Raw genomic sequence first — 27085 nt, 5'->3', positions numbered from 1 at the left:
TGTGAGCACCAGAAATCCTAGCGCCACCACCGTGGGAGCACAGTAGCCCCACTGAAGGTGGAGAAAAATCAAAACATACACCTATTCAAAAACACTTTAAGATAACTCTAGTTGATAAAGTAACCACACATTTGTTTGGTGGAGCATCGGGCTCCCTGCACCGAAAGTTGGGAACCTCCACATGGTCCACTGCGTCTCGAGATTTGGAGCAACTACCCAGAGCAAGATGCCACCAGACAGCGCTGTGGGGCATTTTCAGTCTATTTGTGTGTTTTCAGGTCAAGGACGTATGCAGAGTAATAAACCCATACTTGTGACTCCTCATTTTGACTGAGCGCTGCTGCTGATGCTGTGCGCACCTCACTGGACCGGCCTCAGCCAATCACGTCAGCCGGCTGCGAGAGGGGGCGGGGCCAGTCGCCGTGACAGCTAACGGACAGAGGAGTAGATCACATTCTTCGTCTGCCGAACCGCTGCATCTCCCGTTCATGTTCACGGACTTCTGACTGGACTGCTTAAACAAAACATCTTCACCCTAAGGCGCAGTATAATTTTCATTTAACTGTTATCCATGAGATTCTTCAGGCTTACCTTCAAGTGCTTCGTCGACTGCTTTTGAATTTCCTTTGTCACCGGCTGAACTGACTGCGGCGCCTTGTGAAAATTTCCATCTCTTGGCTGAGCTGAGGGGTTCTAACGTGTGATATTCTTTTAAAAAAAAACTGCGATTTTTTTTCCCCCAAATTTTAAGAAGGCGAAATAACAAACTCCACAAAAACAGACAACTGGAGCACCGCATACTGTGGCTACATCACTGCCTCTCTGAGCCTTCCGGGTGCCTTGTGTTAGCCAGGCACATTTATAAAAGTTCAGCAGCCCACTGGCTAAACCATCAGCCAGCTTTTGCTTTTTGAAAAATACAATTTATTTTTGTGCCGCTACGTTACCGAACAACATGTCACCTGAGTTGGAAGAGAACAGCCAAGGTGAGTTTAACAAATGACCTCTAATGTTAGCTGGTTAATAATGACTTATGATTTAGCTAATATAACGTTACTGTGGTTCAGCATCTAAAACAACCACATGCTCATGTGTTAGAGCATCTGTTCCTCATTATTCGTTGTAGGGACAAGAGCAGCTCCAGACACGCTGCACTTCACCTGCCCCAGTCATATAATCCTCACACACTCAATATCTCAATATACACTTTACACCAGAGGTGACTCAACTGCGTAGAAGTCATTTGAAGCTCAATATGGTGCTGAACAGGTGTCACGCATGGTGAATACAGAAGGTACTCATTCCCCAGGCAAATTATTGTCAAGTTTTTACGTCAGTATTACGAGAGCATCAATCAGCTTGGTAAGGCTTACCCTGCTTGTAACACTAAGTGACTCACATGCATATATCAGTCTGTTTCCAAAGGACAGCTTAGTATTTGGGGTTATATTCTTGACACAGACCCCATCTACGCAGAAGCACAATAGTTTGTTTTATTGTCTTAACCTAACAAGTGATCTATTTTGATTCACTTTAAATCACCACATACTGTGTGTAGCTATTGCTCATTTGCTCACTCTAATTCTCTCAAACCACAGGTATCATCTTATTAAGTTGCCCTATAGATGCGGACAGCCCTTACCTTCCCCACTCTTATTCCCCCTCCTATGTTCAGACACCCCCTCAAACTGCTCTGATCTGGATTCAGCTGCCTTGCTTTGCATCCAGCACAGAGCAGGCTGACTGGTATCATGGAACGGCACTAATGAAGTGGCACGTTGCTGCTTTTTATTTTTGCGTTTGGGTTATCTGCATGCATTCGTTCAGCATGTGGGAAAGAGAGAAATGAAAGCTCTGCGAGCGACAGAGGAGCTCCAAACATATGCCTTGAATTGGCTCTCTGCTGTGTTGTACTGCAGCACGCGCATCTCTCGGTCTGTGAGACAGAGACAGAGAAAATGAACACCGGGGGAGGGCTCAATGATGACAAGACAACTGCAACACGAATTTAGCACAAATACAAATTGTGTAAGGGCAGTTCACCCTAGTGGATGTATATGGTGAGATGTACGTCAGCCCTGTTACAGCTTAGTGGAGTACTGACATTTTATTGCAATTAATGGAAAACATGCAGTATCCCTATTCCATTCAGTGCAAGTCTGGCCCAAGAGACTGTAGTTTATCTGCCTCCAGTGCTAACATGTGATGTGAAGTTGTGAATGTGTGTATTTTAGATATGAGTAGTGTGAGAATGTTGTCTTATTTTATTAGTGTTACTACATACTGATTCCTACTGTCTTATCTGTTCCCATTTGTACTCCTCCTTGTCTGCTACCTTCTTCTATTCTTCTTTCTCCTCTGACCCATGTACGTCTTCTCTTAACCAGGTGAAATCACTCTCCCGCAGTTGGAGGCAGGGACCCTGTCCGAGGAGGAGGGCAGCGGGTCAGCTCGCCCCCTGGTACCTGTGCCTGGAGCTGGCCCAGGGTGTGGTGAGGGCGGAGGGATTGGCCCGCCGCAGACCCAGGACGGGGCCGCGGCCGGGACAGGAAATGGGGCTTTAGCAGTACCAGCGGTGGAGAGAGAGACCTGGACCAGACAGATGGACTTCATCATGTCCTGTGTGGGTTTTGCTGTCGGCTTGGGCAACGTGTGGCGGTTCCCGTATCTCTGCTACAAGAACGGAGGAGGTGAGCTTCAGGAGCGTTGTTTAGTTTATGTAGGTCTCTGTGTGGTACCTCCACACAAAAGAACACAGTTGCAACAAACATATGAGTATTACTTTAAAATCTCTTAGGCCTGTTTTAGTACTAGTAAGGATATTAAAGGGTGGTATTTTGTTCAAAACTGCAGAGGACTTCAAAATGTACCTCATATTAAGTTCCAAGTTCATCTTGTGTTACATTCCTTTTGTGCACTAACTCATCATTCATTCATATAGTGAAACTTAATAATTCACTTTCCTCCATGTTGGGAGATGAAGTCATGGCTTTGCAGGGTGAACAAAAGGGTGCTTAACACACAGAGGGTCACCTGGAGGAGGTGTGTCACAAACACTGCATCAATAAACATTTAGGAAGCTTACAAACAAGTCCATGGACAACCTCTCCTGACCGTCAAGCCCTGAATGCTGAGCTGAATTCAACAACAGTCATTTTGACTTCTTCCGCACTCTTGAAATATAATGAAAAATCATTTATAAGTTAGAATTGTTAAAAAAGTTTGTTTTATCAGAATACAATACATTTTCAAAAAGAAAATCTAGATTTAGATGGTGCAGAGAAGTTTCTTTAACTAAAGAATCATCCAGGTTTGGCAATTTGTAAAAGTTTTGATAAACTCCTAATAATCTCCTGACAGTTTGTAGGACAACAGTGAAAGGCAGCATGGCAAGACATAATACAATAATAGACAAAGCAGGGCCTGCGTGTCTGTGAGCACGTAGCTCAAAAGCTGTGCCCACCCATGTGGTTTCGCTTTATTTATTATAGCCACAAGTTGCTTAATAGATGGACTTAGTACAAGTATCCCTATTCCCGCTACTCTTTCACTTGCATGTAAGGTTATTTCCGGTATCCTCTCCATGTTCATAAATGCCAACTTGTCAAATAGTAACCTGCCCCAACTGCAGCTTTTGGCCCTGACTTCTCTTATCTCTGCCCTGCCTACTTTTCTATTTATCTTTTTTTATGAGGCGTTTTATTTAAGTGAAACTGAGTGTGTTTGTGTGTGTGTGTGTGTGTGTGTGTGTCTTAGTCCAGCCCCCCCCCCCCCCTCTCCATGTGTGGGTCTTGTGACCCGTGGCTCTGATACCCACCTTCTGGTATCGTATAACAATGGCCTGCCTCACACAGTACACCCCCACTGTGCTCCAGCTCAGCACTCATGTAGCAATACAAAGGTGTTCTCTCCCCCTCTTCTCCTGATAAGGAGGCACGGATATGTCACACAGTAACCGTCCTGTGACTGCGCCCGTCCTTCCCTCCGCTCAGAGTCAGCACAGCCATGTCCGCTACATTACTTCATTTTACACCTTTGACGGAGCCACCTTTTAACACAACAACCGTATCAGATAAGGGCTGGGGCTCTTAGTCAGACGTGCTTGTTAGTAAAACAAGAGACACACTCCTCTGGAGACAGTAATAGGTGGATGTACTAGAAATGCTCTGTAAATCTCATTTATTTGTAACCCAGTTGCTAGGCCTGATGTGTCTGGTCCAGAGAGGATTTACTTAAGCCCATTAAGGACACGGTTCCTCAATGATTTGGCCAATATGTCCGCACATGCATTCATTCCATTCCCGCCTCTTATTGCATCCCTCTCCCTCTCTATCTCTCGCACTGTCTCTCTCACTCTCCCAGCGCTTTCACTGTTAGACTCACACTCATGAATGTTTCCTTATAAGGTGACAGCCCTCTGCTGAATGAAGAATGACGGACTGAATGAGGCACAAATTGTCAATCAATAGCACTGTAGCAGAGCCAACCAGGTTGATGCCTTGGTGTGTCATTTTTGGATTTGTTGAACCTTCTCTACCACAGCGTTGTCCCAGTTTTTCAGCCTCCCTCTCCTGTGACGTATCCATCTTTCCCTCCTTTCTTCTTTGCCTCTCTCTACTCTGCGTCATAGCTGATCATGTGACTCGCTCCCATCTGCGCACTGTGGTGGCATCACCCATTTATGTTTTTATTCAAACCAAATCGTTTTAATTAGATTAAGTGAGTTAAATGTCTTATGCTGCATTTATATATTTATATATCTCCTGTGTATTCCTCATTACAGCAAGCTTCTCCTACAGTATGAGAATCCAAATGGAGATTGTTTATACAGGGTACAAAAACCAAAACTGCCCTGGGCCAACTACTACTAATCAAAGTCCAAACATGTCCTCTATCAGGATAATAACTGCTGGGGTCTATTGTCTATTGTCGTTTTCCTGTCTCCAGTTGAGAGTCCTTCGTCTGCCCTCTCTCCTTGTAGCTTTCAAGGACAGTAGGCGACTTACCAAAACTGTCCAAACACTTGTGGAATTGGAAATGACTGTGATCTCCCACATACACTTTCAATGCATCTGTGGCCTTGTCTGTCCTCGTCCCTGGCTTTCAGTCTTTTGCCCTTTACAGCTTCCTTCTTCTCTCGACTGTTTCTTACTGGTTCAAGGGTTTGATTAGTGAGAGCTGTTCCGGTGTTTGCGCAGTTTGTGTCCTTAAAAACTAAACATGACTTTTCCCCTTAGATTTTTACCTCAGAGTAAAGTGTTGCTACTTTTTTGCCAAGAGCAAGGCATGCTCAATGAGCCTGGTTCTACTAGTTAAGCTATTAAGAAACTCACCATTGATTTGAATATGAATAGCATAATGTGATGATAATGAAATAATTATATCAAGTCTTGAAGATGTTGACGATAATTACTTTGATTATCATGTGATGTTTCTACACTTTAAATACGCTAAAAATAATCAACAAATCCATTCCATTATGAAGGGTGTGATCTAATTACCATGATCAATCTCCAAAAAAATGGAAAATGTTATGATGCTTGTAATCATAATTTCAATCCAAAATCATGTTACTATTGGAATGTTTTGTAGGCAAGGGGTTTAATTAAGTCTCTCTGACCATGTAATGGCAATGTCACTGGTTCGAGACCTTTGTTGCATACTTAACTACTACTTAATATTTGCTACTAACTTCTGCTTAACTGTTAGCACAGGGGTCTGCCTATGCAGTTGACATTTTAATTAGTGACATATACTAAAAGCACGCTTGTCCAGCAGATGCACTTTTGTAGTGCATAACAATGGAGTCTCAGAACAACTAAGCTAACATTAGCTAGCATTAACTAACTTTGCTGTCCATTTCATCCTCCAACTGCAGTTTGAAGCGTCAAGAATCCCAAATATGTGTTGCTGTAGTAATATATTTCCTGTTAGATATCCAATGCTTTACTTTGGAACAGAGGTGATCAGCGTTTTTGAGTTATAATTATTTGGCCAATCAGTACAAAGCCTTTTTCCCAGTGCCTTTCTACCTGCCTGTAAATTCAGATAACATGATGATGATAAATGTACACGTTGATGGATATGTGTGTTGTGTGTTGCAGGGGTTTTCCTGATCCCCTACTTGCTGATTGTGTTCATCGGAGGCATTCCAGTCTTCTTCCTGGAGATTGCGCTTGGACAGTTCATGAAGCAGGGAGGGGTCTCTGCCTGGAACATCGCACCCCTCTTTAAAGGTACCTATCTTTGTTTATGTCAGCGTGTCTGACACACCGAGAACACATTTAGATTTCTCTGAAGGAGGTATTTTAATGCTGTTAATCACTCACTCCCTGTCAGGTCTGGGCTTGGCCTCAATGGTGATAGTGTTCTTCTGTAACACCTACTACATCATGATTCTGGTGTGGGGCCTCTACTTTCTCTTCCACTCCTTCACCAACAAACTGCCCTGGGCCACCTGTGGACACCCCTGGAACACCCCTAACTGTACACTGGACTTCCGCCGCGCCTGCCATAACCGCAGTGCTCCCCAGCCGGCTTTGCCATCATCCTCTGCCACCCCTTCCAACTTCCTATCCTCCACGCCCCCGGTGAACCTGTCTTCAGCTCAGCTCCTCTTCAACGGCAGCTGCACAGAGACTGAGGGCATGCGCTCTCCAGTCATCGAGTTCTGGGAGTAGGTCATACCTTATCTGGGAATTGTCATGGAGGAGTTGGGCACCGTGTCAGCAGTCTTAAAAAAATACATTTTACTATCTAAATTCAAGTCTTAACAATCCACTGTGTATGTGAACTAAGTACCCAGCGTTTCCAGTAATGCTGAACTTTATTCTGATCATTTAGATGTTTTTACAAAATGGTTTTGTATGTATGCATTTCATTTTTCTGGCATTTACAAGGCCTATAAAGCCTTATTTGACTTTCAAAATATATTTAAAGTTGCAGTCACCCTGTTGAAGGTATTCACTTATTTACATTATCTTTGACTCTGTCTGGCTTGTTCGGAAACTTTTTTTATTTCTGTCTAATGGATGCCCCTTTGTGTTCTGTGTCTTCCTAGACGTAAAGTTCTCCGTCTGTCTGGTGGGCTGCACGAGCCTGGGGACATCAGCTATGAGTTGGTGCTGTGTCTCATAGCAACCTGGGTCATTGTTTACTTCTGCATGTGGAAAGGAGTTAAATCTACTGGCAAGGTAAAGTGTTTTCTGACTACACAATTTATGATTCCCAATGTTTCATGTCACTGTTTGGATTTATGGAGTGCAGATTAACATTTATGGCTTAATACGTTTACTGTATGAGAAACGTCGCATGCCTCTGCCAGGGGTTATGGAGTGCAGACTAATATTTTGCATGGCTTCATGCAGAGTCTTTTGCCCTTTGACCCCAAATCAGCTTTGGTATAGTGAGGAGATCAGTGTCTAGACTGAAACACATGTATGAACACAAATTTAACCACACACGTGTTCTTTGAATTTCTGTTAATCTGTGTAGTTGCACTTTTTCCTGTTTTCTCATGTGTAATTATGTATATATGCAGCTTAAAGGTTCAGTAAGGCTATAATCTTCCACTGAGCCGTAGATCCCTATTATGTTATACTCTACATACACATTGTTGTGTGACTTCCATTTAGTAGTTTTAAAAAAAAAGATTCCCTCTCCTCATTGGTTTAAATGTGTGTGATCTCATATATTGGCATAATGAATGCATCCTTATTTTTTGTAGTACATGGAGATGTCTGTGTTTGCATACTTGTGTCTCCAGAGTAGCCAAAGCTCATAGGGCGAGGGGAAAAAAAGATTGAAGGAGATTGAGCCGGCCAGCCAGCTGTAAGCCGATTAGTAACTTTCCACCATGTCGATGTTTGAGAGCTGTAAAGGGGCTTTTCTGCCCATGTTCACCCTAGATCAAGGCAAATATGTGCTTTCTCACTACTTTGCTCGTACCGTACTGATTTTAGCTAGGACTTGATGCTTCTAATAGGTAGCAGGGGGTGGCTTTCTCAGCATATCTTGACAAAGACTACCTTCTGAAAAGGTCTGCCAAAAACCCCTGCTATTGCAGGAGGTTTACAAATTGTCTGGCTTTCCATTTACAGGCTACCTTTTCTTCAAAGTAACATGACAGGGCCCATTACACATCTACTACAGGAAGGACCTAATGGGCTTCTACTTAAGACTTGAGTATTTGCAAAGCAGGTAATTGCTTAATCAAAGTGATAAAAACATTTTCAGGTGCAGTTACATTGAAAACATTTGACCATAGCTGATGGACCATGTTTATAAGCACTAAGCGTTTTCAGCTAGCCTGTTAAATTCATCATATAATAACTACATCTTTTTATGTACTTACTACATGTAATGTGAGGAGTTTAAATGTTTTAAGGGTTTACTGTGGAGTTTTCTATTTTTCACTTAATGCAAGTTCTAATGCATAGCACTCAGACTTCACCTCCCGAACCCCAATTATATCTTACATATTGGTCCCACAGTATCTAGAAGTGTACTTCACAGCTCTCTTTTTCCCATCTTTCTGTAGGTTGTGTACTTCACAGCTCTGTTCCCCTACCTGGTTCTGGTCGTTCTTTTGGCCCACGGAGTCACTCTACCTGGAGCAATAGATGGGATTGTTTACTACCTGAAACCAGACTGGTCCAAACTTGGAGAAGCACAGGTGTAACTTTTGCATGAGCTGCACATTTGTTTGTAGCAGTGTAGTGACAAGAACATATGACAGCAACATCTAAGAAACATAGGAATACAGATTGTGAAACATTACTCAAACTATTCCGTTTGTGATAGGTGTGGATTGATGCCGGCACTCAGATTTTCTTCTCCTATGCCATCGGACTGGGCGCCCTGACTGCGCTGGGCAGCTACAACCGCTTCCATAACAACTGTTACCAGTAAGTTTGTACACAGCACAAAATCAGACGCTGTCGCTGGAAGGAGGCCAACATCAACATCAACACAAACACCATTAGTCAGACTCTGCATACTGCTGCATGTGACTTGATTACTAGTATCAAACAAACCAGGAAAAAAATTTTTCCAGTAGAATTAGGCTTTGTTCACTACAGACACTCCAGCAGAAAACATACCAAAACACCAGTTCACTCCTAAAAAAACACTCTCTTAATTGAATAAATGTCACATTGTATGGTCTGTTCAGTTCTCTGGCCGCTGGAACAACCGACTAGACTAGACACTGTCCGAGCGTGCCTGGAATTATGATTAAGGCCCAAAAACTTCTAACATTCTCACATTTCAGGAGTCATTTCCCCTCCCTGATCAAAATAGAAACAAACACGTTACCATGAAGAATCATAGCAGTGTCCTCAAGCCCTGAATATGTAACAAGCTCAATTTTATTTTCAGGCTATGATTCGATTATGCTTTTTGAATGGCTGTAGAAATAAACTATTGAATGTCAGTGAGGCCGTTAATAAAAATTAGAGTGCAGACCTGAGCTACACTGTCTGCTTCTCGCAACAACTGGCCTCACTATTGCTCCTTTTGTAGGCTGGTTGATAAGCTTGCAAGTGTTTCCTGCAGCAGACAGATATGTAAACACATCAAGACCCGTATGAGGTTGTTAGCTCCATAGTAGTAACAGGGATCTCTTCTTTTTTTCGTTTTTTTTTTATATCTCAGAACCTGCTTGCATGTTTAGAATGTCCATAACAGGAGGAACCTCATGAATATCCTGTCATCTGACATTTTCTCTGCCTTGACCTTAATTGGTAGTTGAAAGATGAGTTCAGATCCTGAGGTATGTCAGCCCAGCTTGGTTTCTCACACACACTTTGAATATCCCTGGGAGAAATGTTTAAATAAACTGCTCACAGATGCCACTGTATAGTACATTTTGGGCTCAGGACTGTTTTGGAGCTCGTTCAATTGCTTCCAAACCACATAGCTTGACTTCATATGTCTTTTTTAGCCACGCTGGTGGCGTAGCTGAAGGGATCACAATGTCAGTCTGTTCACATTTTGGTTGAATTGTGAAATACCTTGAACCACTGGATAGATTGCCATGAATTTTGATACATTAGCGGTCTTCACATGACTAATGCTAATGGGGCGTGCGAATGTGCCAACATTAGCCAGTGTTTAGCTGGGCATTACATACTAAACCTGGTCAGGTGAGAAAGAAGCCAGGCATTAAACCTCTTCTGTTCTCTTTTTTTCATTCTTGGTACAACTATTTATCACTCTTTTTCCTGCTGACAACCGATGCTTCACTATGAATGCCTTCTAGGAGAGGCTGTCTGAAAATGTGCACCGTTATTCTCATATTTAAACAATATCGCATCTCCCTGAGCAGCCTAAGCACTTTTGACTTCTGACGTGCTCTGACAACACGTCGTACAAACCACTTTCTAGTGTAACCTGGCCCTTAGTCTGATGAAAGGTGAGCCAGGTCTGGCAGAGTAGAGGTGAGCCTGACAAGCTGAGTCGGAAGCGTCCTAAAATTACCATTCTAAACTCTTTTGACTTATGTAACACCCCTAATACCCTAATGCAAAATTTAAAATGTTTGCATCACTAGTGGTAAGCTTCGACAGCAAGTGTAAAGTTGTATCCATCCAACAACTTTGTTTTCTGCTTTGTAATGAGGATTAAAGTCTCTTTGGTCTTGCTTAATGTGTTCTTGATATGGACTCCTTTCTTAACCCAGTCACTCGCGCTTGTTTTGATCATCCACATCCATAAACATTCCTCAGAGCAGCGTTTCAGACTGAGCAGAGGTTGCTTCTGAACACAGCTGCAACAGTGTTATAAAAACCATCATGTTGCAACTGTTGTTTATTCATTGTTCATATCGGGAAGGATTCTTGGTCTGTGTTGCCAGCTAGACTCGATAAACAGAAGGTTATTCCTCACTATGTAGACCAGAAAACGGGGATGTTGTTGATGTCACACTTAAATGAGAATATGTACAACATAATTTATTTATACATGCCTGCATTATTATAATGTTGGATATAATTATATATATGTAGCGAGTAGTCAACATGGGTTTTCCTTTCACTCTTTCCTCTCTCAGACCTTGAGACAGACTTCCCATTGGCGTGTTTCTCTCTGCTCTCTACCTGCCAACTACAAAGACAACAGCAGCTTTCAGAGAAATTGTTATTGATCCCCCATTCACCATCCCAGCCCATCTCTTCTGTTGCCAGTGTTTGTCTTGAGTACCTTACGTGAGCCTCCTGTTACAGCATATTATAATGCATCTTTTTTCTCACAAACTCATTCTCTCTGTTCTCTGTCCCCTCTTTTTTCTCTATTCCTCTTTCTGGTTCTCTGTAGGGATGCATTCTTGCTGGCCCTCATTAACAGTGGAACCAGTTTCTTTGCAGGCTTTGTGGTGTTCTCTGTGCTGGGCTTTATGGCTGCAGAGCAAGGCGTGGACATCAGTAAGGTAGCTGAGAGTGGTAAGAATACAGCATCCCCCTGAATTGGCTTCCTAAAGCCTAGTGCAATATAGTATATAGTATTGACACTATGCAATCAATAATAATATTTATCAATATATATATATATCAAAATACATCTCACAAAGGGCTTTGCAAGGGCAAATAAATACAACACACAGTTGTAAAAGCATCAGGTTTTAAACAAAAACGTATAAAAACAAGAATAAAACGTTACAGTTTAAAGGAAAATTAAAGTCAAATATGATCAGGAAAGGCTCTTCGCTAAGGCTTTTCAGAAGGGACTTAAAGAGGTTCACTGACTCAGCCAACCCGATTTCCTCACACAGGCTGATCCAGAAGACCCGGGGCCCTGACTGCAAATGCTCTGTCCCCTTTAGTATCTAGCTGGGCCTCTATAGACAACAGGCGTCTGTGTGTATGGAACTAAAAGGTCAGATATATAGCAAGGAGAAAGGCAATGAAAACCCTTAAAGGTAATCAGTACATTTTTTAAATCTATTCCTAAACATACTTGGAGCCAGTGTAAAGAGACTAAAACAGGAGCGTGATGTGATCACGTTTCTTTGTTCTGGTTAAAAGCCTGGCAGCTGAGTTCCGTACAGTCTGGAGTCGATCAATACATTTATTTTGGTTCAAGCAAGTAAAAAGGCTGTTATAGTAATCTAGGCGTGGTGCGTTGATGGCATGTTAAATGATCTCAGTGTTTAAAATATAAGATACATCTTATTTTTTACATATTTCTAAGATGATAAAAACACAATTGCACAATATTTGTGGTGTGGTGCTCCAAACTTAAATTGCTGTCAAAGCAGAAGCCAAGATTTCTTACAACAGGCGTGATAGTGCTAATGCTAACGTATGATAACGTCTCTGCTCTGCTCTGCTTCTGACTCTTTTTCTTAATGTGCAGGTCCAGGCCTGGCCTTTATAGCCTACCCCAAGGCTGTGACTCTGATGCCTCTGGCGCCACTCTGGGCAGCACTTTTCTTTTTTATGTTGCTCATACTGGGCTTGGACAGCCAGGTAATGAACGGATTACTGACACATTTGAGTTTGTTTGTTTATATACACTTGAGAAAGCAATTACTTTAGGGAACAATATGCTACTGTCAGGTATGACTTGCTTCTTTCAAAATGTTTAGCCCTTTATGTAGAATAAATAGCTAATCCTCATCTTGTTCTCTCTTTCTCTCTCACTTCCTCTCACACAAGTGCGACACAAACAGTTGAGACACACATTTTAGCATTGCATTTCTCCGCAGCCTGTTTGTTGTGTCTGTTTGAGCCAGTGCCTACATCCATTGTTTTACAGCCCAGGGATTTGTCAATGAGCTTCTGTCTGATTCACACAGAGAGCGTCTGTCTCCCCTCCAATCCATTCATTTACTCTCAATTTCCATTCTCTTCCTTATTTCTTCTCCATCCATCTCTCTCTTTTTTACTGTCATAGCCACATTGGCCGTGCATATGCTGCCGTTTCTAGTAAATGGTGTAAAAATAGCCACACAGCTGTTGTCCTCTCATCTCATTCCGCAGGTCGAAATATGTCTCTGCGAAGATACACGTAAACATTCTTTTATAGGGAGACCGAGGAAAGGTGTCTGAGACGACATGCTCACCTGCAAAATCTTAATTACATGTCATGCAGAGTGGTAGTGGGGTCGGCAGCTAACCCTGATGTAGAACAAATAACCAAGCAGTTTCATTTGACGTATTCCACTTCTCATTTTAGTTTATTCACGCGTTTTTCCGGGTTGAAAACTGTTTTCAGTTTCTGTGTGTATTTGATATTTTTTGTTTACTATAACAAACACAGTCAACTAGTGAACACATTAAGGTTACATGCACATTCACAGAGTCAGAAGCATGTTTCAGATTGAATTCCACGCCCTCACTCTGCCTCTTTCTCTCTCACTCACTTTTCCCCCTTTCTCATTTTCCCTGCTGTCTCTACTCCCTTTTTTTTAGTTCGTAGGGGTAGAGGGATTGATAACGGGAATCATGGACATGCTACCCCCTAAATCTGCACTGGGCTCCTTGCGGCGAGAGGTGGTAGCGGCCATCTGCTGCGTCATCTGCTTTCTCATCGACATGTCTATGGTCACTGAGGTACGGTGAGGATTTCCTGGAGTTTGATATTCTTAAGAATTAGGTGGGAGGCTGGCAGATTATTACACAACAAATGGCGACGCCATTGAGAAACTAGAAAAAAGCCCTTTTTACCTGAAATTATTTTAATGTTTATATAAAATACATAGATTGTGTACTTACAACTTAACTGGCCACAGGGAAACATTGCCAGGAATGAACTGGGATGAAAGCCCTAAACAGTGGTCACACGTAGAGTATTAACAGGGTGGTCTTGACGCTGACTGCTCTCTCTGTTTCCGTCAGGGAGGGATGTATGTCTTCCAGCTGTTTGACTACTACTCTGCCAGTGGCATCACTCTGCTGTGGCAGGCCTTCTGGGAGTGTGTGGTGATCGCGTGGGTCTACGGTGAGACAATGCCACGTAACTACAAGACAAACAACACAAACCGTACAATTCAGTGCATTATCATGGCCTCCTTTTGTTGTTTCTCTCAGGCGCAGACCGTTTCATGGACGATGTGGCTCGTATGATCGGCTATCAGCCCCTACCCTACATGAAGTGGTGCTGGTCTTACATCACACCTTTTGTCTGCGTTGTAAGTGCTGCTCTGTCAGTTTTCTCTGTACGGTTTAGCCAGATGCAAACAGCTGCCATTTCTTTGTGCATATAGGCGGTGTTCCTGTTCCACGTGGTGAACTACAAGCCCCTGACCTACAACACAGTGTACACTTACCCCTTGTGGGGTGAATTGCTTGGCTGGGCACTGGCCCTGTCCTCCATGCTCTGTATCCCTCTTACCGTTCTCTGCAAACTACTGCGCTGCAAAGGATCTTTGCGGGAGGTGAGTACACCTGGGTGCAGGTGCATGGTCGAACATATTCTCTTGTGCGTGTTTATCAGTAGAAACGTATCTCCTTGGATACCACTCTCCCCCTCCTATCTGTTATTTGGTCTGTTGATTTTTTCATTACTCATTAGAGAAAACTGAAGGCAATAAACTGCTCATCATGTCTGTGCCCTTGTCTTACTCCATGTAGCGGTGGCAACACCTAACCACACCAGTTTGGGGCAGACATCACCTGGAGTACCTGGCCCCGGAGAGCGAGGCCAAACTGCTGCCCCCTGCAGGAACCAAGAGCACGCTGCTCTTTGAAAGTGTCATCTGATGAGCCGAGCCCTGCAGAACACATAGCCAAGGTCGCCCCTTGACATCAGCACACACAAACTACACAAAATATACACACTACACAGGCCTGGTAAGAGAAAAGCGCAGATTTTAAAGCTACGGAAAAAAGCCCTGGACCAATGGACCAAAGATTAGATGGGAGAATAACTGAAACACACCCATACGTTCATCACATGCTGATATACCCTCTCCTCTGCTTCCTGACTCTACCTCGCTGACTCTCTCCTCCCCTCCCCTCCCACGCCCCCCGCCTTGGTGTTGTCCCGTCTCGTCTGTGAATGCAATGTGTCCAGTGTAGCCTTGATATCTTTCCTTTTCTGTGCTTGTCTGTCAGAGCCTTGTCCATCCCAACATGTCAAGTTGTTTTGTGCTGAATGAGTAGGAACTAAAAAAAAAAAAAAGAATTCTAAATGAAAAAAATCATATCTGCTGCTGATATGCCATGGTTTGAATGTGTGTGTTTTTGTGTGTGTAGATGCACTGTACCTGTGTGGGCGCGTGCATGTGTTTGGAAGAAATTGTGGTGTCTTCATTTATATGTAAATTTGCCTCTGACCGTTGTTTTCTGCCGACTGTATTCCCGTAATTAATTGTACAAAAATAACTTCCATTTGTAAAAAAGAAAAATCATAAAGAGACAACACATCACCACTTCCAGTTGTGTATTATGAACTAACTTAAGTATCTAGTGTATTGTAGGGTCTGTGAATCAGTGTTAACAATATTTGGAGGGGATGGAGATCAGTATTTCCACCTTAAGAGAAAGAGAGAGACTTTAGATTGAATTGTGCAAAGAGCAGGAGACCGGGTCATGGGGAGGGGAAAGAGACTTGATGCCATGTCAGGAAAGAAGCAATAAATGACCAGATAAAGACGGACAGTGTGGTTTTGTTTTTAATTACATGGTGTCATTCATACGTTGTTCATAAAACACCCCCAGAAATTTACAAATAAGTATTCTGGTTCAGTCTCCTGAAATATGTCACAACTTCATTCCTGTATAAAAAATAAACTCACAAGATACTAAAACATTTCACAGACAACTGAAAGATCAGTCAGGTAGAACAGGGTGAGTGATAAGCACTCATAAGGAAATATGTGTTCTGTAATATACAACACATGACATTGTTTGCTCTGGTGTGGTTAATCCAAGAAACCAATAATTCCACGATCCCTGAGGCACGTATCAGTGTGTTGATCATCAACCCACTAAAAGTCGCCTGAGAAACACTCAACACTTAAACATTCTGTGTTCAAATAGCCATTTCCCACATACATTTGTGAGTTAAAAAAAACACGTTTTATAGCTGGGAACAATTATCTTTGGGTAGGCTATCCAAATCAATTCAATACATAGGGAACTTATAACCTATATTACAATACAGTTTAGCTACTGACGGTCATGATAGCAAATGTTAACATGACACTGAATCCTGAAAATAGAGGGGAGCTTGAGACGTCAGAGGTATCAGATGTGTTAATACTGACTGTAAATACGCCCACGTTGTTTTTAGAAGCTGCTGCTCTTTTTAAACGTAACACCTATTACGCCATATCTGCAATTCAGCTCATTCTTGCAGGCCTTTGAAGCAAATGAGTGGTAATGTTTGATTGAGATCCCCTCCCAGAGGGAATGGCCTGACATTTGGATTTCCTTTTCTAAAAAGAACAGTAGGGTCTACTGCTATGGCTCAAGAATAAAGATTGACAGACATATAGACATACAGATTGCATACTGTGGCTCGCCTGGTCATAGTTTCCCCTTACAGTCAACCTTTCACTCACTCTCTGCTCTCTCGCTCAGGCTATAAATACAGACTCCTATTAGTCCAGTGTTACATTCTCCCACTCAACCCCCGCCCCTCCTCTGTCTCTCACACACACAACATGGAGAGGGAGAGCTGCAGTGACGTATTGCTGGCTATTTCATTAGACGATATCATAAAAAGCCTGTTGCCACAGCAACGGCTCCCTGTATTTCCATGGTAACCGGCTGCCATGTCAAGGTGGTGCATCCTCCCCCACTGAAAGGGGGTGGAGACACTGAGGTCCAATGGTGAGCGATGGAACAGAAGAGGAGGAGGAAGATGGCCAGAGTTGGAACAGTCTGACTCCTGCTGGTTACATCCAAGTGTTGCAGGACACATCCTGGAGGAATCAGGGTGGTTTAGGGGCTGAGTTGTAGGAACATTTCAGGATATTACAGCAATGAATAAGTAAAGCTGAGAGAGCTTGGAAGTGTCATTAATGTTCATAGTGATGAACTCACATGTACAAAGTCTGTCTGCCCCAGTTTGTTGAGAATATGAAGCACTGCGTCGTGAACGGTGACAAACAGCCTGCTCTTTGGGATGGACTCTGAGAAGAAACCTGCAGTTTCCAGCTGCTCCACGACACACGCTAAAATTTGACCACACACACACACAAACAGAAAAGCATGCATGACAATGAGCACCCCTTATGAATGCATGAGACAAAAATCATTTTGTGATCATAGATATAAATATAATAATAATGGCGCCACTGAGGCTGAGATCTTGACGCGTTCAGAATCTAAAGCTTCACTGCTTTGAGTCTACATTAAGGACGTTAACTTCTCTGGCCATCTCTGTTTTGTCTGGTGTGCCACTCACCTTGGCAGCCTGCGAGATAGATGTCCAAATCAATCTCTCCAAAGTCCCTGAATATCTGGGAAGAAAGGACAGATAATCACTTTATTTTTGTTTTCTTTTAAAAATGTAGATGAACATTGCTCATCGATGCTCATCACTTATTTACTCACTTATTAACAGTGTTGGGAAGGTTTCAAATGTACTAGGTTACTGATTACAAGTTACCCTATTTAAAAAGTAATAGTTGTGTAATTTTCAATTACTTTATCAAAGTAATGTAACTTATTACATTTAATTACTTTTTGATTACTTTTCTCATTTCTAATAAATCTTTTCAACTGTTAACTATTTTTAAAAGAAAGCTTTAGAGGCAATTTCACAGGCAGACGGGTGGAGCTGCAAATTCAAACATGAGAACCAATCAAAAGCATCAGAATAGCATCAAACTTTGCTAAATGGCTGTGGCTGGAAATGGTAAAGGAAAACATTGTGCACATGAAAAACATATAAAATGAATATCATTCAACATATAGCCAAGCTTTTTACAGAAAATCTTTAGATGTAACCGCCAATGTAATCATGAACACTTTCAAGTAATTTAATTGCACGTTTTTTCCCAGTAACGGTAATCAGTTACATTTATTTTAAAATTAAATTATTGTTGTTACTAAATTACTAAAAACAAAGCACACTGATCCTAGCACACATACATTTTTCAAGGTGTTCACAGTGACTGTGTCCACAAAGCTGGTTGTTGAAATGTCCAAAATGATGCTGTGCGTGCCTGATCCACAGGCCCTTCCCTTTTCCTCTTCACCGTGTGATACATGGGTGATGCTGTCCTCACCGTGGCAGCCCGTGTCTGAGTCTGAGTCTAACATGACTGCATCATGTTGGTAAGCCCAGTTTACTTGGCCTTTACTACCTCTAGAGGTTTCTGTCAGGCTTACACCATTCTCCTGTCCCTTCAGCCCTGCAAAAACTTTCCCCTTGTTCATCTCTGACTCCTTCAAAGAGAATGTGCCGTTGGACAGGTGGCTGGCTGCTTTTTTCTGCCAAAAGGTTGAAAAACGTGGAAATAACTGTTAGTGACTTATAAGTTCAAATCCATTTGTGTAACTTGAGGTATCTAAATGTTTAGGATACCATACTTGTTTCTTTGCCTCCTTTTTAGCTTTCTTTTTCTCTCTCTCTTGTTTACGCTTCATCTTTGAGTCCCGTTTCTTCTTTTCCGTCAGCAGCTTCCGGATTTCAATTCCACTCTGCACAAAAAGCCGAAGCATCACATTAGCGAACAGAAAGTGAGACGAGTGAGAGTAATAATGAAAGCAATTAAGGGTGCTGTGTCATCAAACACACGTCTGCACTCATAGACACACATACACGCACTTTCTCTTGCAGGGCCTCCATGTACAACTCAGCATTTGTATAGTAGATAGTTGTAGATGAATGGAAGATTTTAATTCCTGGAATCTCTCTAGCCTGCAGGGACACATCAAGAAGTACAAGAGTTCAGAAACACAGACCCTCGTCTGCTCTATTTTGCACTTTGTACCTCCCCTAGGTATTATCTGACTAAAACGGACCTCTTAATGACTGAACATTGAACTAAATGTCCACAGAGAGTTCCTGTAAACCCAAATTTCAGGAAAAAAAGCATAGTTTCTCATATTACCATAGTTGTATCAATGCAGATAGTTTTAGTTTCCATTTCTGAGATTTCTGTCTGTTGCCAACACGACAGAATGTATGTGAATCAATGCACTGCAATCAACAGCCATGCTGGCAGCTCTGTACCTATAGGCACAGTGGTGATTTGAGCTAAATGCTAACAGCAGCATACAAACATGCTCAAAGTGACAATGCTATAACATGCAGGTATATTTTTACCGTGCTCACCCCAGTTTTGTGTTTTAGCATACTTTTTAGCATTAGCTGATTAGCGCTAAACACAAAATACAACTAAAGTTGGATGTCCTTCGTTTTGTAGCCATATAAACCATAGCTTTGGACAGGTATAATTTTGAGCTGATGGTGGTGCAAAATGGTAAATTAAGGGAGTTACTTCAGTTGATCCTGAAATGGACATGGCAATCCATCCAATTGTTGTTGAGATATTTCAGATTGGACCAAAGTGGTGGACTGACAGACAGACACTGTTCCTAGAGCCACAATTCAACAGAAACATTTACTTTCTGAATGAATACTTACATTATTGAACTGGGCTATTTTTTTCTGGAAATAAGTTTCCCGCCATTTTTTGGCTGGCGGTACAATCAGATATCTCAACTAATAAATCCAAAGCTATCTAAATGAGATTACCAAAACTCTGTGGATGAATATGGCACTGAGCACAGTCATTTACCACTAAAAGACTCTTACCTGCTTGTAGGTGTCTATGTCCAGATATATGTCAGTGCCTGACACGTGGCCCAAGATAGAGTAGTGGGGTCTGAAAGGTATTAAAAAATATTAAAATCTCTTATAATGTTTGCGTATACATATGGAATTCAGAATTAATGGTGTATAGTTACAGTTGTGTTCTGGAGATGAACGTGAGCATGGAAAAGACAATGGAGACAGCCAGACCCAGGTCCAGGTTTAGCAGGATGGTGCTCATGAATGTTACCAGCCACACCAGCTAGAGGGCAGCGAACACTTACAGTGAGCAGGTTCAAAGTGCTCTAAGGTTCACACAGCATTTAACTGAACAGAATGCCTCTAAAAGAGGATTTAGTCATACCAAATCAAACTTGTTCGTCTTCCATAGCATGGGCACGTCCATGAACTGCTTGAACATTCCTCTCAAATTCACAAACACTATTGTGGATAAGACAGCCTGTGGAACACACAAACAAATGTATTTACTGTATACACCCACAGCATTGCTGGTTATTAAATTCACTCAAGAGAGACACTGATCATTAGAGAGAAATGGTAGGTTGCTGGAGAGTGTTACCTTGGGAAGATCTTCAAAGAGAGAACCTATTTTTAAAATCGTGATCAGCATGATGATGGACGAAATCACTCCTGCAACCTGATACAATAACCGGTTTTATTGTACAATAAATGGTGAAGCTGAACATAATAATTAGATGTAATCGGAGGTATTTATGTGTGCGTGCGTGTGTGTTTTACTTGTGTCCTGCCCCCTGTGCTCTCCTGGACAAGGCTGCGAGACAGGGAGGAAGTCACAGCATAACATTGAAAAAAGCTGCCAACAGTGTTACTGAGACCCAAAGCAATCAGCTCCTGCAAAAAGAGAAACAGCAAGACAACTTTTCAAATTAAAGCCACACATTTATATTTAGCCTGAGAAATAAATCACTTTTGATATTGATACTGACATTTGATGCTATCACTATTAAGTCCACGTATGTCTGGAGTGTAAAACCTTGGGGTCAATAACATCATTAACTGTTCATTACCTTATCGTCTTGTCAACACATCACTGCCATGCTGAGAGTGGTGCTACGCATATTTAAGACACATTGATTGCATAAAGCTTGTTGGGCATTAATGATTTAGCAGGCCCACTTTTAGAGGCTGTGTGTGCTCGAAGCCTGTCTCTCTCTAGAGCAGAATGATCCCAGTCACATGCTTCTGCAAGTGTGTGTGTGTTTGTGTGCATGTGGGAATACGTCTGTGTGTGCAATGGACTAGCATAAGAGATGGGGGGAAAAACACTGTAGATCTACATGTGAAAAACAGAATTGTTAAGAGGTTATTTCTCTGTGTGCCTTTACCTCCAGTAGAACATTAAAAATGTATTCCAGTAAAATGATTAAATGACCTGATGTACTAGCAAATGGAAGACAGTGCAGTTGAATCTCAGCTGGTGGTTTGGCGTAAAGAATGAATCATCAGAAGAGAATGAGCAAAAGAGAACTTCTTCATGACAGATCGAGTGACAAATACTCTTCTGCAGTATATGTGATCTTATTTGTTTCATGCTACATGTATCTACATTTTATTTGCAAGATCCATAACAAGTAATCAAAAGCAAAACTTGATTGCTATCTTGTGCAGATAAACCGTAAACCATAAATTGTGTACGTGTCCCAGTGTGGGGTGAATCCTGGATGGCTTTGTAAGAGGATGTTATGCACTGGCATTATAACATTTGGAAATTAATTTATTACAGGCTTAAATGCATTTTTGGCCCGACTCCTTAAGAGGTTTAGGCAATCCAATTTCAGTCTGTCATTACTATTAGGATATAATCCAGTCACTTGTGTTGCATAAAATGACTTTAAAAGGAGCGCCCAGAAAAAAGAGAAACCTCTTTTCAAAAATCACATAAATATGCAATTTGACGTCTCAGAAATAATTTTCTCAAATAGACAATTGCAATTTACAAACAGGTCTGTTGAAATACAGCACCACACTTACAGTAAAATAAATAATTATAATAATAATGTTCTTTATAGCTTTAGAAAAGAGAGACAGTAACAATGGAAAAATGTGTTGAGTTAGGGATTGGTATGACAAAACCGTTTTGGTTGCTGCTTCTGTCACACTGTCAAGGCTGCAATCTGAATCTGAGATGAAAGAATAAACTGAGCAGCTGAAACAAATATGCACAGAAAACATACTCATGGCTCCGGTGTCAGTGATCCAGGACAAACTGAATAACTTTTTCCACTGGTGACAGTCATGACCAACTGTGCGTGAGGAGAGAATGAAATCTAATATTAGGCCAAAGTTTGATTCTTCCCTGTTAGCAGTGAGTCAGGAACTGGGCCTCAAAGTATAACTCTTACAGCTGTTTGTGGGTACCACAGTGTATGTATGTATGTATGTATGTATGTATGTATGTATGTGTGTGTATGTATGTGTGTGTATTCAAAGGCTTATGCGTGTGCATGTCTTCCTCACCTGGTTGCTATCCACCTTGTAACCGTATTTGAGGGCAAATGTTTTGCCCAGGGAAATGTTGATTGCGTAGCCCACAATGGCCAATGCAAAAGCATCGCCTATCATCTGTTTGAACAATGTGACATCTGGAGCACGAGGGGCCTTGAGCCTGCAGCAGGTGGAAAAAAATGAATGGTTCAGGTTTTTATCACCGTTGTGACACATGCACAGCACGCAGAGTCATGACACACAGGCACCTCTACGAACAGTTCATGGGACATGCTGCAATTTCCAGAAGTTTTTAAAGCATTAAAATAAATGTAACTTCAACCTCATTTGAATATGAAAACCGGTTACTTAAACGTAAAGGCAAACACAAGAAACACTCAGATTAACTTTAGTCTGCTATTATACCCTGTGTTTACACAAACCGGTTTCATGTCTTCTGGGGGAAAATCTTCTCACTTTTCTACCGCAGAAACATTTCCAGGAAGAAGCTTTTAAGAGACTCTCTCCCACAAACACACACACACACACACACACACACACACACACAGTGACCGTATTTCTTTGAAAGGTTGTGTTACTTCGTCTTATTAACAGCTCCGCATATCTGACACCCAGGAAATGTGGGTCTTTTGTGTCTGTGATCTTGTCTTGCAGCTGCCCTGAATCACTGTCTCTTTCTCTTTTGTCCACATGCAAACATGTCAAACAAACAAAGCTGAACTTACCCACTGGGAATCTCTCCAACCACATCAATGCTGTATCTACTTGTAAGTCCACAGAAGTGGGTGATGATTGTTGCTGCTACGACCTGTTCAGACACAAGAAATGTTGGTTCAGTATGTGAGGTAAATCGTTACATTGTCTAGCACAAACCACCCCTCTTTTTGGTACATGTAAGATAAAAGCATCAGTCCCTCATTCTAGAATGAATATTGTGGTCAAGCTGCCCCCTGCTGGACTATTAAACAAGTACACCTGCTCTGTAAACAGAAAAGAGAGGAAAAAGCAAAGCAGAAGACTTACCAATATAAGTTCTATCGGGATGGGCAGAAGCAGCTTCTTTCTGTAATAGGCATTGATTTCTTTGACCACAATGAGAACAGAGAGTGCCACCAGGCTGACCACCAGCTCTGGCACTTTAGTCTCAGGCAGTAACCGGAAAATATCCACCAAAATCTGGGAGGAAAAGAGTAGAGGAGAGAAGGACAGGAAAGAAGGAGAAAGTTGGAAGTCAGGTTAATCCACATATAGTATAAAAAGCACCAAAGAGTGCACAGACTTAATGGTGGTTTGCCTTCTGGTTTCGCTAACTTGTTGCCCCCGAGAAGAGGGAGTGGAGAAAATTGTAAAAACGTCTAACAATACAACACCCCTGCAGTGAGTCTGAATTCAAATTCACAATGGTTTTGTGTTTATTTGAGATTTTTACTCTGCTCACTGATATTCATATTGTGTGAGACTCTATTTTATAGTAATGAGTTGCTAAAGACATTAGTCACATGACTCCACCAATTAGATCACCCAATTACACTGCAAGCAGGGAAAAGAATTAAAGAAAGATTTTTTTTGTGATATTTGATTTGAATTTTAATAATTTTGTTGCTTTTTGCAAAACTTATACACCACAAAGTGTGTGGGCCTTTAAATGTAAGTAAACAAATACTAGTTCAGAAAAGTATCCAAGTGGAATGGTTCAACATTTTGGGAAATGCGCTTATTTGCTCTCTGATAGAAAGTTAGATCATTACTGCTCTCATATATGTAGTGTTACAGATGGCTCCAGCCAGTAACCGGTTAGCTTAGTCAAGCATGAACAAACAAGATATATTATGTTAATTAGTGAGTTTTAGAGTTGCTAGTAGGATAATGTTGTTACCTTTGGACAAAACCAGGAGAGTTGTTTCCCCATTTCCAGTCTTTGTATTAAGCTAAGCTAACCAGCTGCTCTAGCTTCATAATTAACAGACAGATGCAGGAGAGGTATTGATCTTCTCATCCACATATTTGCCAGAAAGCTAATAATCATTTTTCCTAAAATGATCAACTATTGTTTAAGGATAGTACAAATGAGAATAGTATCTACTGTAATCAATCTTTAAAAGTCTTGGTTAGTTAGTTACTTAGTCAATCAGAAAGGGAACATCAGGCTGAATCACCACTGACAGTCCAAACAAAAACAAAACATTAGCTTCACCAAACTTTACTGCAAAGCTATATTAATGTGTTCTGTAACTTTGCTGTAAGTCTATCAATCTCTTGTTAGTATCCATATGTGAATTATGTAATGCATGACATATCGGTACTCACATAAATGAAGGAGAGAGGACCAGTGAAGCGAGCCGGTGTGACTCCAAACAGGTACTTGAGCTGGGAGACACACACATGACATGCTGATCCTGTGGTGTAGCCACGAACCAGTGGCTCAGACAGGTAGGTGACCACAAAACCAAACCTCACCACACCCAATAGCATCTTAGAATGGAAAAAGAGAGAGAAGGTTGGGCAAAAGTAGTGAACTATGACTTAAAAGGGTTGTTCAGTACCTCAGCACAGTCACTAAACATGTTGAATTTGGACAAAATAGACACACACACACACCTGAAAGATTCCTGCCAAGACTGTCAAGGAACATGCTATCTGTACTCTGTATGCGTCCCGAGCATCAATGTTCACACCTTCTGTTCCATTAGTGCCATTTACAATAAAGTCACAGTCTGGTGCCAGCCTCTCCGTCACACTCCCAACCATGATGCTGATCACAGCAAACGTACCTGAACATACAAAACACGAGCATGTAGACGCACAATCATGCACAAAGACACGAGCAAGGGGTGTGTAAATGTTCTTTCAGTTCTTTACTTTTTAATCACTGCCACCTTCATGCCCATTTCCTCACCCACCTATGGAGATGTGTCTGGAAGTACCAAAGATGAAGTAAACCAGCACTGGGTAGAGGGAGGTGTAAAGGCCAAACACTGGGCGTAAGGAAGCCAGAAGAGCATATGCCATGCCTGGAAAGAAAAAAAACATTAAACAAATTCAGTGATAGTTACAATGGGCACATTTTGGCTATAAACAAATAAGGAAGAGTCTGGCATTTGGGAAAATTCATTTATTTTCCAAGATATAACATGTTAACTAGTGAGCTTTAGAGGTGCAGAGTTTGTTAAATTTCGACAGAATAAGGTCAGGTGTTTCCCCGTTTGTCTTATGCTAAGCTAAGCTAAGCCTCTGCTAGGTTGAACTTCATATTGAACAAACACGAGTGGTATCAGTCTTCTCACCTCAATCTCGGCAAGAAAGATCATAAGTGCTTTTTCCAAAACATTGAAATATTCCTTCTGTAGATTTGTGAGGTATCATGAGAGCATATTCATTCTATACAAACCCTGTGGCAGATGCATGATGCCCACACTGCAGCCAGAGATCAGGTCCCCTATGGCATTTTCTTTGAAAGAGTAGTGTGGCAGCCAGCCAAGAACAGGGACACAGTTCAGCACTGTGTGCCTCAGCCGGGGCACCGAACACCTGTAACAGCCATCCCAGAAAAACATACGAATCATATTACTGAGAAGGAGGGAAAGACACAGGAGAGAAGTAGGGTGGGAGGGGCAAAGAATACGAGAGCAAAACAGGAGTGGTTTAGGTGGGTATTTATAGGAAAGCTGAATATGGCATGACTGAGGTGTGGTCCTGCTCTTGAAACTCTGCTAGATAGCTCAAATTGCTGAAAATAGATTAATTACTGCAAAACATATTAATACATTTTTGAAAGCAAATTTTTGATACTTCATAAAAGAACAAATTTATTGTAATTTGTAAAAACAAATTAAAATATCCTAAAATGACACTTGTGAATTGTACCACCTGCTACAGTTGTTATCTGCTGGCCTTGTAAAACAGTGACACACAGGATAACACCAGCATGTCAATGTGCTACTGTTCACTTCTTATGACAGATAAAGTGTGAACTGATTAAAATGTAACCTAGAATACCTGGAAAAACAAATATAAGATATCTTTTCCCAAATAACAGGTTTAGCAACTCCCATCTATGGCACAAACTGAGTTGTTTCTCCTCTGCTGAAATATTACAACCATTCATTAATTTAAATATTAATTAATTAAATATTTGGTAGAATAAAGTATACTCTGTGTTATTGTGACTGTTATTAGCAATATGGTGTGTCACAGGTTATTATAAATGCTTTTAACTTAATGAAACTGTGAACTTTGCTCATCATCCATTGTCATCTAACGACTCAGATGAATTGGTCACCAGTGGTCAGCATTTTCTAACTCATCACCGTTCTGCATTGAGATAGCAAAAACAGTCAACAAACTAACATCCACACGCATAATTAGCTTTAACAGGTTTAACAGGTTGAGTGAGCAGTTCAGAGGCACAGTTAAGCAAAAAAAATGTAGGCTATCATTTCCTCAGCATTCTTTCTTTCACTTTGTGTCATTGTTTATCTGAGTGTTGTCCAGTAGGCTATTATCGTGTGTCACACCTTCGCTGTGCCGCCTCCTCTCTATGTTTTTACCTCAGGGACTCTTTCACCCGTTCACCCACGGTTGGTTTAGAGGACCACGTCCCCTTTTGTGCCACTTTATCAAGACGCAGCTCATCCAGGACCTTCCTCTGCACAAAATACTCCCCAGCAAACGAGCAATCCCTCTCCTCCATCTCCATGTCTGTTAGACCAAATTCAACAGAACTCCTTAAAGCCAGTGTCTGTTTGAGCTGCTCCTTTTCTGCTCAAGGGTCTTCTTGAATGGAAAGACAGTTGTAGCCGCACAACAAAAGCCAAACACTGAGTTGTGAGAGCGAAGCCACCTCGCGGTCTGTACTGATTGACTGCTTGTTTTCAGACTGTGGGAGTGA

The 27085-nt window shown here is 41.7% G+C and overlaps 2 protein-coding genes across 4 annotated transcripts; one reads left to right on the top strand and one right to left on the bottom strand.

Annotated features, from left to right (window-relative positions):
- The first annotated feature begins 442 nt into the window (after positions 1 to 442).
- On the top strand, positions 443 to 15597 carry si:ch211-117c9.5 (sodium- and chloride-dependent creatine transporter 1). Its single transcript, XM_038722448.1, has 14 exons — positions 443 to 986; positions 2388 to 2690; positions 6105 to 6236; positions 6340 to 6676; positions 7061 to 7193; positions 8540 to 8674; positions 8803 to 8906; positions 11314 to 11438; positions 12352 to 12464; positions 13410 to 13550; positions 13836 to 13938; positions 14028 to 14128; positions 14204 to 14374; positions 14571 to 15597. Exons 1-14 carry the CDS (start codon positions 956 to 958, stop codon positions 14697 to 14699), a joined length of 2058 nt encoding a protein of 685 aa, XP_038578376.1. The 5' UTR covers positions 443 to 955; the 3' UTR covers positions 14700 to 15597.
- si:ch211-117c9.2 (solute carrier family 26 member 6) lies at positions 15596 to 27085 on the bottom strand. 3 transcript variants are annotated; one of them, XM_038722445.1, is made up of 19 exons: positions 26745 to 27085; positions 25586 to 25725; positions 25098 to 25208; positions 24796 to 24968; positions 24505 to 24669; positions 23221 to 23373; positions 22923 to 23005; positions 22210 to 22357; positions 20470 to 20583; positions 20291 to 20368; positions 20075 to 20170; positions 19866 to 19972; positions 19714 to 19783; positions 18715 to 18813; positions 18483 to 18593; positions 18042 to 18383; positions 17353 to 17407; positions 16989 to 17119; positions 15596 to 16893 (listed from the first exon to the last, which is right to left on the bottom strand). In XM_038722445.1, exons 1-19 carry the CDS (start codon positions 26891 to 26893, stop codon positions 16594 to 16596), a joined length of 2625 nt encoding a protein of 874 aa, XP_038578373.1. In that variant the 5' UTR covers positions 26894 to 27085; the 3' UTR covers positions 15596 to 16593. The 3 variants fall into 3 exon arrangements, with proteins under 3 accessions (XP_038578373.1, XP_038578374.1, XP_038578375.1); XM_038722446.1 differs by having other exon boundaries at positions 18721 to 18813; positions 26745 to 27084; XM_038722447.1 differs by having other exon boundaries at positions 16693 to 16867; positions 26745 to 27084.

The sequence above is a fragment of the Micropterus salmoides genome, unplaced genomic scaffold (assembly GCF_014851395.1).
Source record: "Micropterus salmoides isolate LMB-PRFRI ecotype aquatic unplaced genomic scaffold, ASM1485139v1 Ms_hic_scaffold_16, whole genome shotgun sequence".
NCBI lineage: Eukaryota > Metazoa > Chordata > Actinopteri > Centrarchiformes > Centrarchidae > Micropterus > Micropterus salmoides.
The sequence above is the reverse complement of the archived record's forward strand: the minus strand, read 5'-3'. Positions and strand labels throughout refer to the sequence as shown.

Excerpts from the sequence above, each read along its gene's own strand:
- si:ch211-117c9.5 (XM_038722448.1), top strand. The coding sequence starts at position 956 with ATGTCACCTGAGTTGGAAGAGAACAGCCAAG. Across the intron at positions 6,237-6,339 it reads CATCGCACCCCTCTTTAAAG|GTCTGGGCTTGGCCTCAATG; the intron begins GTACCTATCTTT and ends ACTCCCTGTCAG. Across the intron at positions 13,939-14,027 it reads GGTGATCGCGTGGGTCTACG|GCGCAGACCGTTTCATGGAC; the intron begins GTGAGACAATGC and ends TGTTTCTCTCAG.
- si:ch211-117c9.2 (XM_038722445.1), bottom strand. The coding sequence starts at position 26,893 with ATGGAGATGGAGGAGAGGGATTGCTCGTTTGCTGGGGAGTATTTTGTG. Across the intron at positions 25,209-25,585 it reads CATCATGCATCTGCCACAGG|GCATGGCATATGCTCTTCTG; the intron begins GTTTGTATAGAA and ends TTTTCTTTCCAG. Across the intron at positions 23,006-23,220 it reads TCCCGATAGAACTTATATTG|GTCGTAGCAGCAACAATCAT; the intron begins GTAAGTCTTCTG and ends GTGTCTGAACAG.